Source organism: Melanotaenia boesemani, chromosome 9 (assembly GCF_017639745.1).
Source record: "Melanotaenia boesemani isolate fMelBoe1 chromosome 9, fMelBoe1.pri, whole genome shotgun sequence".
NCBI lineage: Eukaryota > Metazoa > Chordata > Actinopteri > Atheriniformes > Melanotaeniidae > Melanotaenia > Melanotaenia boesemani.
The window spans coordinates 3,391,428-3,407,906 of record NC_055690.1 but is presented as its reverse complement, the minus strand read 5'-3'; the positions used below and the strand labels follow the sequence as shown (position 1 = coordinate 3,407,906).

Here is a 16,479-nt window from a genome sequence, read left to right as displayed (position 1 = left end):
AGTCTGTTTTGGATGCAGATGCTGAATTCATTGACACTCCCTCCCCGACGCCCACTTTCTGCTCCCCTCTTAGCTGAAGCACCATTATAGTCTTTCAGGCCTCTTCCTGTACAGATTTTTTCCTCCTCATCTGCTCCCCTTCCTTCAACACAAAAGGTGGCTGCCCAGGCTCTGGGGGTGTAGCACTTTAGAAAAGTGAATAAGCTTTGAGGAGCTGCCCCGCTGCAGTGCTCTGTTAGCTGGAGCGAGAGAGGAGCAGGGGAAATGAAGGCCAGGTTTGTGTAATGGCCTCCTCTCTGCCTGTGAAGGTCATGCAGCATTGTTGTCCAGCAGAGGTCTAAAGGACAGGCCAATGGAGGAGCAGAAAGCCGAGCTTTGGCAGGACTAATGAAACTCTGAGCTACACGTTAATGATCTAAAAGACTGCACCAAAACACTCAGCGCTCCCTTTCCGCTCACATTCAGCCTCCTCTTCATCGCTCCTTCCCTATAATGACGAGGCCCTCCGCTGCTCTGCCTTTATCCTCAGCTTTGATGTGTTCCTTGTTTTCTTTGTCTCTGCGTCCCCCCTCCATGCTTTTCAATCCTTTATGTTACATGGCTGTCATTCATCTATTAAGGCAACAAATGGAACAAGGAAAACATTCAGAGAGCTTATTGTGGTGCACCCACTGGTTTGCTCTTTATTTCTTTTGAAAGCACTTGAACTTGGAATTTTCCTTGGACTGCCAGCAAAATACACTTTTTTGTTGGAGCATTTGTCAGAGGATTAGCAACATATTTGTTTTATAATCCACATGCCCATGATCCTGTAGTTTAATGTGTCTGTGTAACTTTTAATATGTAATTGTGTCTTTTCTCCTTTTTATTCATTTATATTTGACACAAAACATAGAAGCAGGCGTGTTAAACTTCCTGTAGCAGCAAGTTGTGCAGGTGGTTTCTGTTTATTTGTCCAGGTCAAATAAAACCAAAATGTCCAACAGAGGTACTGGTTATTTTGGCATTTATTAGTTTTTTTTAGTCTTTGTTTACTTGTAAAATAATTGTGCGTTGATCGTGTCTTCTTAAAGGGCTTCTCAAACTGATAGACACTCTGAAACAAGCTGCAGTCAGTGTTTAAAGCCATGGAATAGCTCCGCGTGTCTGAAATATAATAAATGAGAGAAAAGAAAATACCTTTTTTTTTTATCAATCAGAAAACTGTCATAGTTTATTTGGTAGAAGTCAGAAATATCCAAATCTAAAGGTGGAAGTGGTGCTCACCAGGAAAACACACTTTGGTTTTTAACCCTTACCACCTGGATTTATCTACAGTTAAAATAAATAAATACACTTAGATAGCCATACTTAAAATGTAAGCCAAATTAGAATAAATTAAACTATATTTAGATATTAAATAACAATGTTAAATATAAAAATATATTAAAATATGTTATTAAAATGTAAATATGAATATTAATAAAATTAATAGAAATCAACATTACATATAAAAATGAATAAATGAAATAAATGAGGGAAGTGAGATAAATAAAGTCAATTAAATCAAATTAAATAAAAGACTGGAAGCTTTTGTTACCGGTTTGTGACAACAGGGGTCATTCAAAGAGAAAAAAGAGAAAAATGTCCGGCTTTGGCTGGCAGAGATTAAGTGTGCATGAGCTGAGGTCTGGAAGATGGAGAAGCAGTAAGAAAGCAGCCGCCTCTCTGGATACGATCATCCCCGTCTGGATGTGGCCTGATTACGTTTGACTCAAGCTTCATGGTGTATGTGAGACAGCTTGTGTTTCTCTGGATCATCTGTCCTTGCAGGTGTGTTTATGTGTTTTCCCACATGTGTGTTGCACCAGTGTGCGGAGCCTGCTGATTGGTCTTGATTAACGGACTGCCGGGGACTGGAAGCAGAGTCTGAAACGTGCCATCTTGACTTGGTTATTTCCAGTCATTCCACAGGAGGCCTTGAACCTGGGATTGGATGTTAGTGATGGAGTGAAATTAGGAGGTGGTGGTTCTCGACCAGGAAGAGGAAAGGAGAAAAAAAAAGAAAAGGTGCAGCCTTAAAAGAAAAAGTCTGTTTGGTTTGAAGTGGATGTTAGATGACATTTTAAATCTGATTCCAAGTGAGCAGTTATACAAATTAGCATCTGTAAAGACCAGTGAACTGAAAAAGCAACCGCTGAGTCCTGAAAAATGAATTATGCATTAAAGGTTTTAATAACAGTCACAATATGAGTCCGAATGTTCTGCTGCGGTGGCCTTGAGAAGCTTTTGATTGACACATTCATGTTTTATTTTCAGCTCCAGAATGTCCGATTCATCCAGCCTTGCTGTTCGGGGAGCGTCCGTCTCCGTTCAGTTGATGTACTTTTAAATCTTTTTTCTGTGTTTTCCAGGCAAACTGAGCAACCAGGATTCATACAACAACTTCAGCAACAACAACATGGGGAACCCGCGGCTCATCCCGCTGCCCAGCCTCACCGTGGTGCTGCCTCTGGTGCAGATCAAACAGCCCATGACGCTCGGCACCATAACCAAGCGCACCGGGTAGGTAACACTCGCACTCACCAGGCCTTTCCTCAGGTCCGCCATCCTATAGATCACCCATATAATCACCCATGTATTAATTAACACCTGATGACCTGATTTATATAAAAGTCCTCCATCATAGAAATGAATAAACAGTAAACAACACAATCTGTGCAGAGCTAGATATCATTAATAAGCACATTTAAAATTCCTCAAAGCTCAGTTTTGACCTAGAAATCATTACACTGACATGGCTGTAATGAAAAGGTTGTAAAGTATCATGTTAAATTATCACTAGGTTTTTTTTTTTTTGTAGTTATAAAGATCAATTATATGATATCGTTCGATCAGGGGTGTCATTCAGATTCCAGACTCGGCTCCGTCTGATCTACAGTGGGCCGGACCAGTAAAATAAAGGCCTAATAACCTAGAAATAACAATAAATTCCACATTTCCCCTTTATTTTACAGAAAACAAGTAAATGTACATTATCAATATTTTGAATTGACAATTAACTTATAAGATCTTGATAAAAACCCAATGAACCTCAAAAGATCCTGCATTATGAGTGTATATGTAAATCTACACTATATATTTAGTCAATTTCAGATTTTTACTAATAAAATCTTTATGATCTGGCTTTTTTAAATGTGTTTTTTTCTTTTTACTTCACATGTAAGAAATATTGTGTATTTCATATATATGTGTGTATATATATATATATATATATATATATATATATATAAATTTCAAACGAAATAAATCAGTATGAAATAAAAAATATTTTTAATTATATTTATTCATTTAGTTTAATTTATTTATTCTAGGTTTTACATATTCACTTATTTATGTGGGTATTACAACTTCCAGATCAGCATGGATGTATAAAACCAGCAAACATTTAATCCCAGCTATTCAGAAGTGAAACATCCAGTATTTCACATGATGATCAGGAACTTTTCCAGATCCAGAAGTTATTTTAAACATACATACGTGTAAATTTCCACATGTGTAGTCATCCCGACCAGCTGAACTGACTCAGCTCGTCGAACAAGCTCAAGTCACATCCATGAAGTCAGAAAGACGGGAAACATGGAACAAAACAAAAACATGAAACCTCGTGGAAAGAAATGATGAATTCCAGTTGCTTGAATTAAATGATTACAAATGTTTTTTCTACCAAATTCATCCTGCGGGTCAGATTGGAACGTCTGGTGGGCCGGGTTTGGCCCCCACGCCAAATGTCCTAGAGGAGCTTCTTCCGTATATATTGATAAAGTGACTGTAGTTTTTATAAAAAATTTCATCTTCATGTTGGATGAAACGCTGCAGATAAAACATTTAACTGAATACACTCAACAACATAATGACATTGTGTAAATCAGCTGCCTTTACGTCTGCCATCCTGTTCAGTGAATATGAACAATGCATTGATTAAATATGTGTCCTCTGACATTTTTATTCTAAGTAAATAAATAAATACCAGCTCTAATGCATCACCGAACACAGCTGAAACCTTTCAGATATCCCGTCTCCAGAGAGTTGAGTTTAAAAGAATAACTGGCTTCTTGTAAATGTCCAGCATGGCCATGCATGAGATCCCAGTTTGCTCCATCTGTGATTTATAGTCTATTTCCGTTAACGGCAGAATAGAAACCGTGCACTGTGCCATCAGCAGCAGCAGCAGCAGCAGCCGTGTGCAGGCCAAAGCTTTGTCCTGTCACACGTCCAGCTGATGCTCATGACTCCTTTTGTCTCAGGACATTTTTTGCATAGGGTAATGAAGCACAACACACATGCCGTCTCATTCTGTGGGCGGTTTAGGGGGAAGATAAAACATTCCCTGAAACAAAGAAAAAGAAATGAAACCATCCAATCACTTTAAATATGTCATTTTAAATTCAGCGTCACCCTCTAAGCTCCAGCTGTGGAAACAGGTTTTTTTATTTTTTTTGGATCTTTGCCATACATTGAAATTTTGTAGTTTTAAGACCTTCAGCTACTACAGGCCTTTGCTAAGTGCATTTACATACCGTACAGGTGGCTCTACAAATATGGGCAGATTTTAATATTTTTCATTTAAATGTAATTTTCATGCCCTGTTTGAATGGGAAATGCTATAATGATTCAAACAGATGGCGAGGGATTTATTTCCCCATGATATTTGATAAGTGAGCTTTGAGGATGAAAATATAGTCCTGATCCTGCGGTCAACATGAACAGCATTAGGCCATTTTCCAAATCATTAAGACAACCTGCAAAGTTCATTTGCTATGTAAAAATGATTATTGCCTGTAGGCAATGGAGGGGTGTGGATCTGGATGCTTTGTATGTTTATGAGATATTGGTAGTGTTGGTTTATACACACACACACAAAATAAAATTATATAAATTAGTACACACACACACACACACACACACACACACACACATATATATATATATATAGTTATATAATTTTATTTTTTAATTTTATTTTTTATTTAGATTAAAATTTTTTATATATATCTTTACTCATGCACCAGACATCTCAACACTTCCTCCAGTCTGAGCTCCAGACCATCTGGTTCCTACTGGAAACGTCACTCTTAACAACTAAGTTGTCACAGAGAGACGTCTCTAAAAGCTCTGCAGTGTAATGTTTTCATAGACTTTAGCTAACCTCAGTAGCCTCCTAGCTTATACTGCTATATCAGATGCTAAAATAGTGGTGAGATGTGTCTTCTAAAATGAGTTCCAGGTATTATGGTAGTGTTTATAAACTATAAGTATTCAGTCTTTAGTTGCAGATGGTGGTGGTGATTGTTTCCCTGTGGGAGCAGCTTTCGGACAGCTATGGGCTTGGCTCTGGCTGTGTTTAGAATAAGGACAATTTCCTCTTACTGCTTGAAAATAGTGTAAATGTGTCACATTCTTCACCTCCACTGCATGGTCGTGACACACTTGTGACAGCTGTATTGTCTCTGCGGGATGTTATCAGAGCCTGGTGGGCTGCCCCAGTCAGTCCAGGGGAGATGTCAGTATTAATGCATCAGGATGTGCAGATGTGCAGCCTGCTCCTGCATGCACACGACTGCACCAATACACCACACCGACACACATACAGAAAGACTGAGGCAGCAGGTTTGGCCCCTAGAGTGGGGGGGTGATATCATATGCTTTTACGCTATACTTGCACAGGAGTACCCACGCACCATCTGTCTGTCTGTGCAGCTAGCGCCTCTCTTTCTTTTTTCATGTGTGAGAGAGAGAGAAGAGCGTCCAGCAGCTGTATTTACACCTGTATGAGCAGATCCCTGTTGGCAGGGCAGGACAGGAACACACCAGCTGCTTAACCCAAATTCCCCAGCATGCTGGCTTTGTGTGCGCTGTGGCGTGACACAAACACCAACACGTATGCACACCATGACCAAACCTTTGCCATTTTTCTTCCTGATCAGCCCAACATGAGGAGGCCTTTTTAGACACGGGGTCTCCTGGAGACCACCAGTGTGCAGAAGAAGCTGCTGTTTGTCCTCACAGACTTTCAGTCTGGAACATCAAAGACAGCCTCCACAAGTTCATGCAGAGCTCCCTTGTCTATTAATTTGTGGGGAGGTAGAGTCGGATGTTGCTCAGCATCCGCCTGATAACCCCCCCGACAGATGAGGCCAGGTCAGGGAGTGGAGGAACATGTCCAAGCTTCTGCTAGTCCTCAAAGGCGTCCTAGCTGTGACCCAGCCTCTCTTTTCCTGTTTAATCTGGACATGTTAGACCCAGATTAAATAAATCCCAAATTCTGTGGTCACACTATCAAAGAACAAGATTCCTGGGAATGTTCCACTTGTCCCTGAGTTTCAGAATGATAGATTTAACTTGTGAAAATGCCTGTCAATGTCTATATTTGGGATTTGCGAGCAGACAGAGTAATGCACACTCATCCCATCTAAACACCATCTGACTTTAACACAGATGAATAAAAATCCAAATGGAGACGTTGTCACATGCGAAACAAAACACCACCGCTGGCCAAATCCCACTGATGACATTTTAAAGCAAATGCAGATCAAGTGCAGGCAGGGTAACGAGAAAGACGACAGAGAGAGAACAAATGAGACCTTGTGACCTGTCACAGATGTGCTTCAGCTTACAGTAATTCGAGTGTAAGAGGCGGCCTCGCGCTGAGCCATTGTCTTCTACAGCCTCACTGAGACCGGAGCTAAAAAGCGGCTTTAACAACGCAATGCCTGGCACCACATGGCAGCCAGGCTAAACCATTTGCACAAATCACCTCACTTCCCTCCCTTTTTTAATGGCCCAGGCGGAGCTGCTATTAGGGCCAATGGGTTAAGAGATGAATGTGTGAATGATTATTCTCTGGGAGTGGGGTCGCCACCCTTGCAGGTCGATTACACTTACTCTTTTCTTTTCCTCCTGTCAGAAACACACCCACTCGCTGTTTTACACTCAGCTTTCTCCACCCGGTGTCTTACTGGTTAGCTTTGTGGGGCTGGGGCTGGTCATGTGTCACACACACACACATATATATATATACTGTGACTGGGCAGTCTTTTTCTCCAGCGAGGACTAAACTGTTTACTGCCAGCTCAACATGGTGACCTCATGTCTTTGTTATATTCAGAGTGATGTGCAATTTTGACATTTTGGTTTGTAAAGCTAAAGAATGGGTTTTGGGTTGTTCATTCCTTCTTAAATGAGTACAGATGGACCCAGATCTACATGACCATACCTCTCCAGCACAGTCTCTCTTCTGCTGGCCTTAACGTTTTTCTCTAAATGTGTTCATACTCCCTCTTCCTCCCCAAAATTAGTGCCAAAGAGTGTAAATGGTCCTCCACTATTAGTCTTTTTTTCTTCTTAGAAGATGGTCATACATAAATAGAGGTGATATTTAAAGGTTTGCAGAGTTAGACCATCAGTTTGTGCATGGAGTTACAGACAGTTGTTTTTCTTGTGCACATGTTTTGAAACTTTATAAGTAAAACAAGAAGAAATTAAATTTATAAATATGGATTGATTGTGTAGTCTTAAAATTAAGGTAGTATTGCAAGTCTGAAAATACATATCAGTTTTAAAATAAAACATTTGTCCCACATTTTACACACCTGCTGAAAAACAGTCAGATTTGTCCTGTTTGACTTGTACTTCTCACACTTTCACTGTCCTAGCTCCATGATTATGTGGTTATCCCCAGATTTCACGTAGGCCAAGAAGAAAAAGTTCAGGTGCTGCATGATCAGTCGTCCAGTCACAACTGGATGTCCAATCAGAATAAAATATGTCATGTTAACACCTCATTTGATCCTTGAGGGGATTGAATTTCCTATCCGATTCAGGCAGGTGGTTTAAGCCTTTTCATGGTCTGATTATCAGGTATAAATAAGCACGTCTGCGCTCATTCTGGTGGATGTTGTTTTATGTGTGTGCTTGAAGCAGGTGGGGATGAGTTCTGGTGGAGGTAGATGTTGGAAGCTCTGAAAGAGTTGAGGATTTCGTAGCATCTTGATAGCCGAAGGGCTGCAAAATGTCTTTTGTTGTGCAGAGAGGGATGAGCGTGGACAGAGGACGTATCTGACAGGGAAAGAGCTTCTCCTGTTAGCAACATAGCTACATGGCTTTCTTTTCTCTAGACATATTATAAATGGTCATTAGATAAAAACTCTTGAACAAATGTTCACTGTAACTTGAGTGTGTGTGTGTGTGTGTGTGTGTGTGTGTGTGTGTGTGTGTGTGTGTGTGTGTGTGTGTGTGTGTGTGTGTGTGTGTGTGTGTGTGTGTGAGGGGGGGGTTAAAGCATGTTTGACCTTTCTCACCCCACCCGTCCATCACTCTCCCTTTGGTATCCATCCATTTACCCGGCTGGGGGCCCAAAATGGGGGCTCAGCATGTTCAATAAGCTCAGCGGAGGGTAGACCCCCCTCCCCCCACGTGCATGCACACACACACACACACACTCTCCACTACCCTTTGAAAAGTGGCAGTTTACCAGGGGCCTCCATTACACCAACCAGTGTGTTCATTTGTCAACTTGCGCTCTAGGAGTAAGACATTCCAGGGCAAATTGTTGCTCCCCGTCTCCCAGAGGGACATTTTCCTACATATCCATGTACCAAAACTAATTGGATACTGTGTGCTATCGTTGGGAGGGCCCAGGCGGATGCGGTGAGAGCGATAAAATAAAGAAGTGCTGCAGAGTGCTTTGGTTGGCTGGGGATTGTGTTTTTCATGACTGGGGGAGGTTGGCTTGCAGGGACAGAGTTCAGTCTCATTGGACCTTTATTGCTGTAGGGAAAAGGCTTATTTACTGTAAACTGTTTACGGAGCTCTGTCACTATCTCTGGACGAGCAGAATAAACACAGGAACACACTCCCACTCCTAATGTCTTGTAAACACTAGAAACACGCACAGACTGACAGATAGACACAAATGAACCCTGAAAACGACACAACACTCTGGATGACTCTCGGACACACACTGATAAACACACACAAACTGCATACGTGTTAACATAATCACTGTGGATACACATTTGCCTACACCCTAGCTTCCAAACAGGCATGCACATTCAATGCACAATGTGCTGCACTAAAAAAAGAAGCTGCATGCAAACACTCTGCTTCTTGTCTCAACAATGCCTGAGCTCTGTTAGTTTTACTGGTGTCTCCAGTTGTTATACAAATTGGATAAACTCTTCATACTCCTTCACAATCTCAACAATCAGAACTGTTTCCCATCAGTTTTTTTTCTGGATTCAGACCTACACGTTTCTGCACATGTACCTTATCCGTTTAGGCCAAGAAAAAGAAAAAAATAACAGCCAGATATATGGTATGACGCTACGGAGCAGATGAATCATGACGCTGTCCGTCTTTCTGTTTCCTGCCTTTCTATGTGTTCCTCACTTAAACAGACATGTCAAAAAGGATGTAATGTGAAAAGTGTGTTTGGTTTAATAATGGTTTTTCCGTCTATCTCTGTATCCCCATCCTCTTCACCCTCCCCCCATGCCCCTCTCATGAAGACCCTACCTCTTTGGGGCGGGATGTTTTGCCATTAAAACTCCATGGTGAGTTTTGCCTCTCCCCTTCTTGGCTCCCTCAGCAGCATGCAACTGTACACTGCACCAAAGCTCACCTCCTCCTTTACTTCTCATTTGTCTCCTCGTATATTTTTCAACACATTCTGCAGTTTGGCTCAGTCATTCCTTTTGGGGGGGTGGGGGTTAAAAGGGAAAAATTTTTTATTTTCTCATCTTTGCTTATTGTTGTCATGTTTTGCCCACGTCTTTGTTTTTGAATGTGGTGTTTGAATGTTAAAACCACCACCGCATTTTGGTGAAGGATGGATCTTTCTGTTGGCTTTAATAAACATGGTTTTGATCTTTTTATAAAAATGTCTTTGGTGTTAATTTGGAGTGGACGTGGTAGCACTTTGAGTCAGCCACTAGGAAATGACATTGCTGTCTTCTCATCTCGAGCTTTCTCTGCAATGTTTTCCCAGAATGACGCCTTTGTGTAAAACATGCTGTTCATGTTTCCTTTCAGCCCCTTCGGTTACGTTTTCTTCCACTAAATGTGTGTTTGCACACAGTAAGCCTGTCTCATCATATCCCGGGTTATTCTAACCAGTGTTTATGTCAGTGATGGGTAGCTTTGCCGTATCTTAGCATGTGTTCAGCCTCAGCTTAGATGTCTCTTCTACAACAGATCGTAATAAATAGCTGAAGCTGAATTAACTCCTTCATGCCTACTGTCGCCAGTTTGTGACAAACCACTTCCAGGCTTTATTTCTTTTATTATTTTTTATTTAATTAATTGAATATTTCTCATTTTTTAAATAATTTCTCATTATTATTAATATATTTAATTGTAGTTTATTTTATTCCTTCCTTGTTTATATATATATATTTCTTATTTTTTAGTTATATTTATTAAGCTTTTTATAATTGTAAATAAATTTGGGCATTAAGGGGTTAAAAAAATAAATAAATAAAAGTGCCACAAACCATGGAAATTGATTGTAAACTAGAGTTTATGTTCATTTAGCAGCCGCAGCACCGGACAGGAGAATTAAAAAGAATGAATTAATTTAATTTTCAGGTTAAGATTCAGAGGCAGACGTTAGAGGACGCAGCATCTTCCTGTTAGGGAGATTTTTTCTTTTCTTCATGCAGCGGGCAGAAGCCAGGTCTCTTGTCAACGCTGCCTCGTGAAATCAGATGCTTACAAGCTTTTAAAAGAAGCCCCATTATGACAGAGTCGCTTATGGAGAGATGATTGAGTGGCTCGGTGAAGTGAACTTTTCCCTTACCGGCTCCCTGCTCCTCAGCTCCTCCCTGTTGACTCCATTCACTTTAGAAAATGAATAGCATGTGGTGCCTTCCCAAGTCTTGGGTTTCCTCTTTTGTTGTGGGCAGTCGCTCATACTTTTTAATTGAAACTTTTTTTTCCGTCTCCATCCATGTCCTGCTTTATCGAGGCCCTTAGTGATTTCTGAGCGTATACTTTTCAAAGGTACACATCATTAGCATCTGGAGCCTAACAATAACCCAGCCAGTTAAACCTATATTGTTTCTGTACGAATGCACGCATGTGTGTCACCGCATCCATTTACTTTTTTACCTTTAGTGTTACTACTTAAGAATTTAAACTTGTATTCCTGAATTTCCACTGTGCTTCTACTTACTTCTACTTTAAACATCTTTGTGATTAAATACAAAAGTTTTACAAAATACATTTCATGTGATTTGGACTCTAAAACACATTTAATACAGTTTGATGGCAAAAAGGAGCATATTTGTTGTCATAAAAGGAGCATAAACTGTTGGAAAAAAAGTTGTTTTTTTAACACATGATGCCCATATTCCAGCTTTCACTGTGTTACTGCCTTTCTTGTCGTTTGTGCTGTATGTTCAGCAGAGCCTCCAGGGTGCCTCTTTTCCAAGGGCTGTAATAAAATAATAAATGTTATGTTGAAGGATGTGTCCTCCACATGACTGCCCTCTTTCTCTCTCTGCTTCTATTGCTCTTTTCTTTCTTAAATATAGCCCAAATACCATCTCCTTTTCCTTTATGAGTAGAATAAACCCCAGCCAAGATTCAGGGCAACGTGCAGCTCTTTGTCACTGGACGCCAACTCAAGTGAGCTCCGTGATATTTGTTTACTGTGAAGGCTCTGAAAATAAATGGAAGCTGCCACTGGACTTCCACCCCCCCTCAGAGGCGCCTCATGTTAGCTCCGGACATAGTAATGCGAAGGGACTTTGATGGTTGATGTCGCAGATTGAATTATGCCCTTGAGGAAAAGCTATTAGCTCAGTCAAGAGTCCTCATTTGCTAAATTAAAAGTGGAAATGACATGTGAGTAGTCTTTTCAGTGAATTAAAGTTGCAAAGAAAATAGATTTCACTCCCTGTTAAAGGACAGTGGTACAAAAGGAGTGTGTGTGTGTGTGTGTGTGTGTGTGTGTGTGTGTGTGTGTGTGTGGGTTGGTGGGGGGACATGAGTTTAGACATACAGCTCCTCCATGTTTATTTATGTTACATTATTGGTAACTTGGTGCTGTACTCGCACTGGCGTGTCTCCAGCACTGCGTCTGAGTTTGTGTTGCCACGGTTACAAACTAATGTTTAGTCAGCACAATAATTTACAATAAGTCTATTTGACCGGAACTTCTTTTATAGGTGTCCATTATTACTTTTTAATGGACACCCTCCGGCCAATCAGAATGGAGTATTCACCCAGACCATGGTATATATATATATATATGTGTGTGTGTGTGTGTGTGTGTATGTGTGTATGTATGTGTATATGCTGAACAGATTTTTTGTCTAACAGTACTTTGCAGAATAAATCAAATATTTAAATGTTATGTTTTTATAAATAATCAGAAGTTACATGCTGTCATGACTTGCTTATTTTCACTACAGTTAATCTCAAAATGGTTTATTGATTTATGTTTTATGTGTTCTTAACTGGTCTTTGGATTTTTTTCCAGGACTGGCTCAGGATTGTTGAATTGGTAAACAGAAACAGGGACATGCCAGTGTAGAAAATCTGCCTCATAGCCTGTTAGCTAAAATCTCTCATCTTCTGGATGCACTGATGAACAAATAGGCCTGAGGAAGAGCCTGAAGGCGAGGACAAGAGCAACCTGGACTTAGCCAGTGCAATATCCTGAGTGTGACTTTATCTCCCCCTTCATCATCCTTTCACAGAAAAGAGTTACTGGGGATATTTGATTATTTAGCTTTCTCCCCTTGACCCAGTACAAAAAAATACAAGCTAAAATTCTTGTACAAAGGCTTTTTTTCTTTTTTTTTTGTGACTACCCTACATCCTTTTTCCGGATCGCTCTTTCACACAGTGTTGGGCAAACAAAGACATCAACGTCTTGCATCCATGGAGTAATTTATGGGGTGCTGACAGTCTGAAGGGAGGCAACAGAAAAAGAGTTCTACCAGCAGCAGGTCTTTCAGCACATAGTATTGTGAAAGTTATTTAACTATCAGACACACTTTCTACCCCGACAAGCAGAGCTAAAGTTTTCACTGCACGTTTTATTGATTTTTGTAATTTTGTTTGGTGACAGCCAAACAAATTCAGAAAAAGTTAGGATTCCATGTGAATCTGATGCAGCAACACGTCAGGAAAAAGTTGAAACAGGAGCAACAAAAGGCTGGAAAAGTACCTGGTACAAACCGGAAACACCTGGAGGAGCATTTGACAACTAACCAGGTTACCTGGCAACAGATCAGTAACATGACTGGTATAAAAGGAGCATTTCAGAGAGGCAGAGTCTCTCAGATGGAAAGATGGACAGAGGTTCACCAATCTGAGACAAACTGGATCTAAAACTGTGGAACAGTTTCCATCTACTGTGTAGAATATCATCAGCAGATTCAGAGAATCAGGAGGAATCTCTGTGTGTTGGGACATGGCTGGATGCTCGTGATCTTCTGCATTAAAAGCAGACATGATTTTCACTGGAAACCACTGCATGGACTCAGGAAGACTTCCAGAAACCACTGTCTGTGAACACAGGTCACCCAGAAACCCACAAATACAGGTTAAAGCTCCAACATGCAGGGAAGAAGCCAGATGTGAACAGGATCCAGAACCAGCTTCTTCCGTCTTCTCTGGACCAAAGCTCATTTAAAATGGTCTGAGGCAAAGTGGAAACCTGGATGAAGATGTGAACTAGTTTGTGGAAAGCATGGACGGCTTGTCCTGCAGACTAAAGAGGAGAGGGAGCATCCAGCTTGTTATCAGTGGACAGGTGAAAAGCTGCATCTCTGATGGGATGGGGCTGCATTAGTGCCTATGGCGTGGGCAGCTTCCACATCTGTGAAGCTCCATCAATGCTGAAAAGTACATGGAGGTTTTAGAGCAACATCTGCTCCCATCCAAACAACGTCTCTTTCAGGGAAGACCTTGCAGATTTCAGCAAGACGATGCTGAACCACATCCTGCATCCATCACAGCAGCATGGCTTCACAGGAGAAGAGTCCGGCTGCTGAACTGGCCTGCCTGCAGTCCAGACCTTTCACCAGTACACAACATCTGGAGCATCATGGAAGCAGGAATCCAGCAACCAAGGTCCAGGACTGTAGAGCAGCTAGAATCCTGCATCAGACCAGAATGGGACAACATTCCTCTGCTACCCGTTTTGAAGTTCTGTTGTAACTTCAGCATCAGAAAAACAGCCATTAGGTCCTTTAAGTGCAAGAGATACAATGTGAACCTACTTCTCACAGGATTAAAAAGAAATTATGGATTATTGTTGGTCCTGCTCTTAAATATTTAAACCACTTGCAAATCTAGGGCTGGGTTATAAAAACTGATAGTTGTTTTGAATTGATTCAAATTTAATGAATCCAGTATCGATTCATAAAACTCAGATTTATTTATATATATATACACACACACACACACACACACACACGTGTTCTGTATATATGAAAACTATCTCTATCCTTTGCTTTTTCTCTAAATTTGAGCATAAACAGAAGTGTCTACTCGTTGCTTTCATAATAGCTCGGCGACACCATACAGTGTGTGCAGAATTATTAGGCAAATGAGTATTTTGACCACATCATCCTCTTTATGCATGTTGTTCTACTCCAACCGGTACAGGCTTGAAAGCCTACTACCAATTAAGCATATCAGGTGATGTGCATCTCTGTAATAAGAAGGGGTGTGGTCTAATGACATCAACACCCTATATCAGGTGTGCATAATTATTAGGCAACTTCCATTCCTTTGGCAAAATGGGTCAGAAGAGAGATTTGACGGACTCTGAAAAGTCAAAAATAGTGAGATGTCTTGCAGAGGGATGCAGCACTCTTAAAATTGCCAAGCTTTTGAGGCGTGATCATCGAACAATCAAGCGTTTCATTCAAAATAGTCAACAGAGTCGCAAGAAGCGTGTTGAAAAAACAAGGCGCAAAATAACTGCCCATGAACTGAGGAAAATCAAGCGTGAAGCTGCCAAGATGCCATTGGCCACCAGTTTTACCATATTTCAGAGCTGCAACATCACTGGAGTGCCAAGAAGCACAAGGTGTGCAATACTCAGGGACATGGCCAAGGTAAGGAAGGCTGAAAAACGACCACCACTGAACAAGACACACAAGATAAAACGTCAAGACTGGGCCAAGAAATATCATAAGACTGATTTTTCTAAGGTTTTATGGACTGATGAAATGAGAGTGAGTCTGATGGGCCAGATGGATGGGCCCGTGGCTGGATCAGTACAGGGCAGAGAGCTCCACTCCGACTCAGACGCCAGCAAGGTGGAGGTGGGATACTGGTATGGGCTGGTATCATCAAAGCTGAGCTTGTGGGACCTTTTCGGGTTGAGGATGGAGTCAAGCTCAACTCCCAGTCCTACTGCCAGTTTCTGTAAGACACCTTCTTCAAGCAGTGGTACAGGAAGAAGTCAGCATCGTTCAAGAAAAACATGATTTTCATGCAGGACAATGCTCCATCACACGCATCCAAGTACTCCACTGCGTGGCTGGCCAGAAAAGGTCTAAAAGAAGAAAAAATAATGACATGGCCTCCTTGTTCACCTGATCTTAACCCCATAGAGAACCTGTGGTCCCTCATCAAATGTGAGATCTACAGGGAGGGAAAACAGTACACCTCTCTGAACAGGGTCTGGGAGGCTGTGGTTGCTGCTGCACGCAATGTTGATCGTGAACAGATCAAGACACTGACAGAATCTATGGATGGCAGGCTTTTGAGTGTCCTCGCAAAGAAAGGTGGTTATATTGGTCACTGATTTGTTTTTGTTTTGTTTTTGAATGCCAGAGATGTATATTTGTAAATTTTGAGTTGTTATATTGGTTTCCCTGGTGAAAATAAATAAGTGAAATGGGTATATATTTGGTTTTTGTTAGGTTGCCTAATAATTATGCACAGTAATAGTCACCTGCACACACAGATATCCTCCTAAGATACTAAAACTAAAAAAGCCCCACTCCAACTTCCAAAAATATTCAGCTTTGATATTTATGAGTCTTTTGTGTTCATTGCGAACATAGTTGTTGTTCTATAATAAAATAATCCTCAAAAATACAACTTACTTAATAATTCTGCACACCCTGTAGGTCTTTAGACCTTTAGCCCTTTAGCCCACCTCATGTCTGATCTACTGCAACCACATTTTACTGTCCAGGCTGGTTATAAGGCAGGACAATAATACCAGATCCTGCTACTGTTCTCTGATTGCAACCATATGGGCAGCCCGTTTGCAGCTGAAAACCTTTTCACTGTGTGCTTTCTCTGAAACACTCCTGACATGCTGAATAATCCGATAGCTCCTAATAAATTCCCAACAAACTGAGACAGACAGGTCAGGAAGCTTGGGCACTGTTTCTATGAGGTGTGTGATCCATTCAGTGATTCCCGCTGTATTTACAGGTTAGAATACCCTGTAGATCATTACAT

The 16,479-nt window shown here is 41.0% G+C and overlaps 1 protein-coding gene across 2 annotated transcripts in view; it reads left to right on the top strand.

The window, feature by feature from the left end:
- bcas3 (BCAS3 microtubule associated cell migration factor) overlaps positions 1–16,479 on the top strand; it is a 446,220-nt gene that overhangs the window by 125,884 nt on the left and 303,857 nt on the right. The window contains exons 16-17 of one of the 2 annotated variants that reach the window (XM_041994762.1): positions 2,394–2,544; positions 9,549–9,593. In XM_041994762.1, the coding sequence (XP_041850696.1) occupies positions 2,394–2,544; positions 9,549–9,593 (196 nt within the window). The remainder of the gene's footprint in view (positions 1–2,393; positions 2,545–9,548; positions 9,594–16,479) is intronic. The other variant, XM_041994763.1, reaches the window with a different exon arrangement.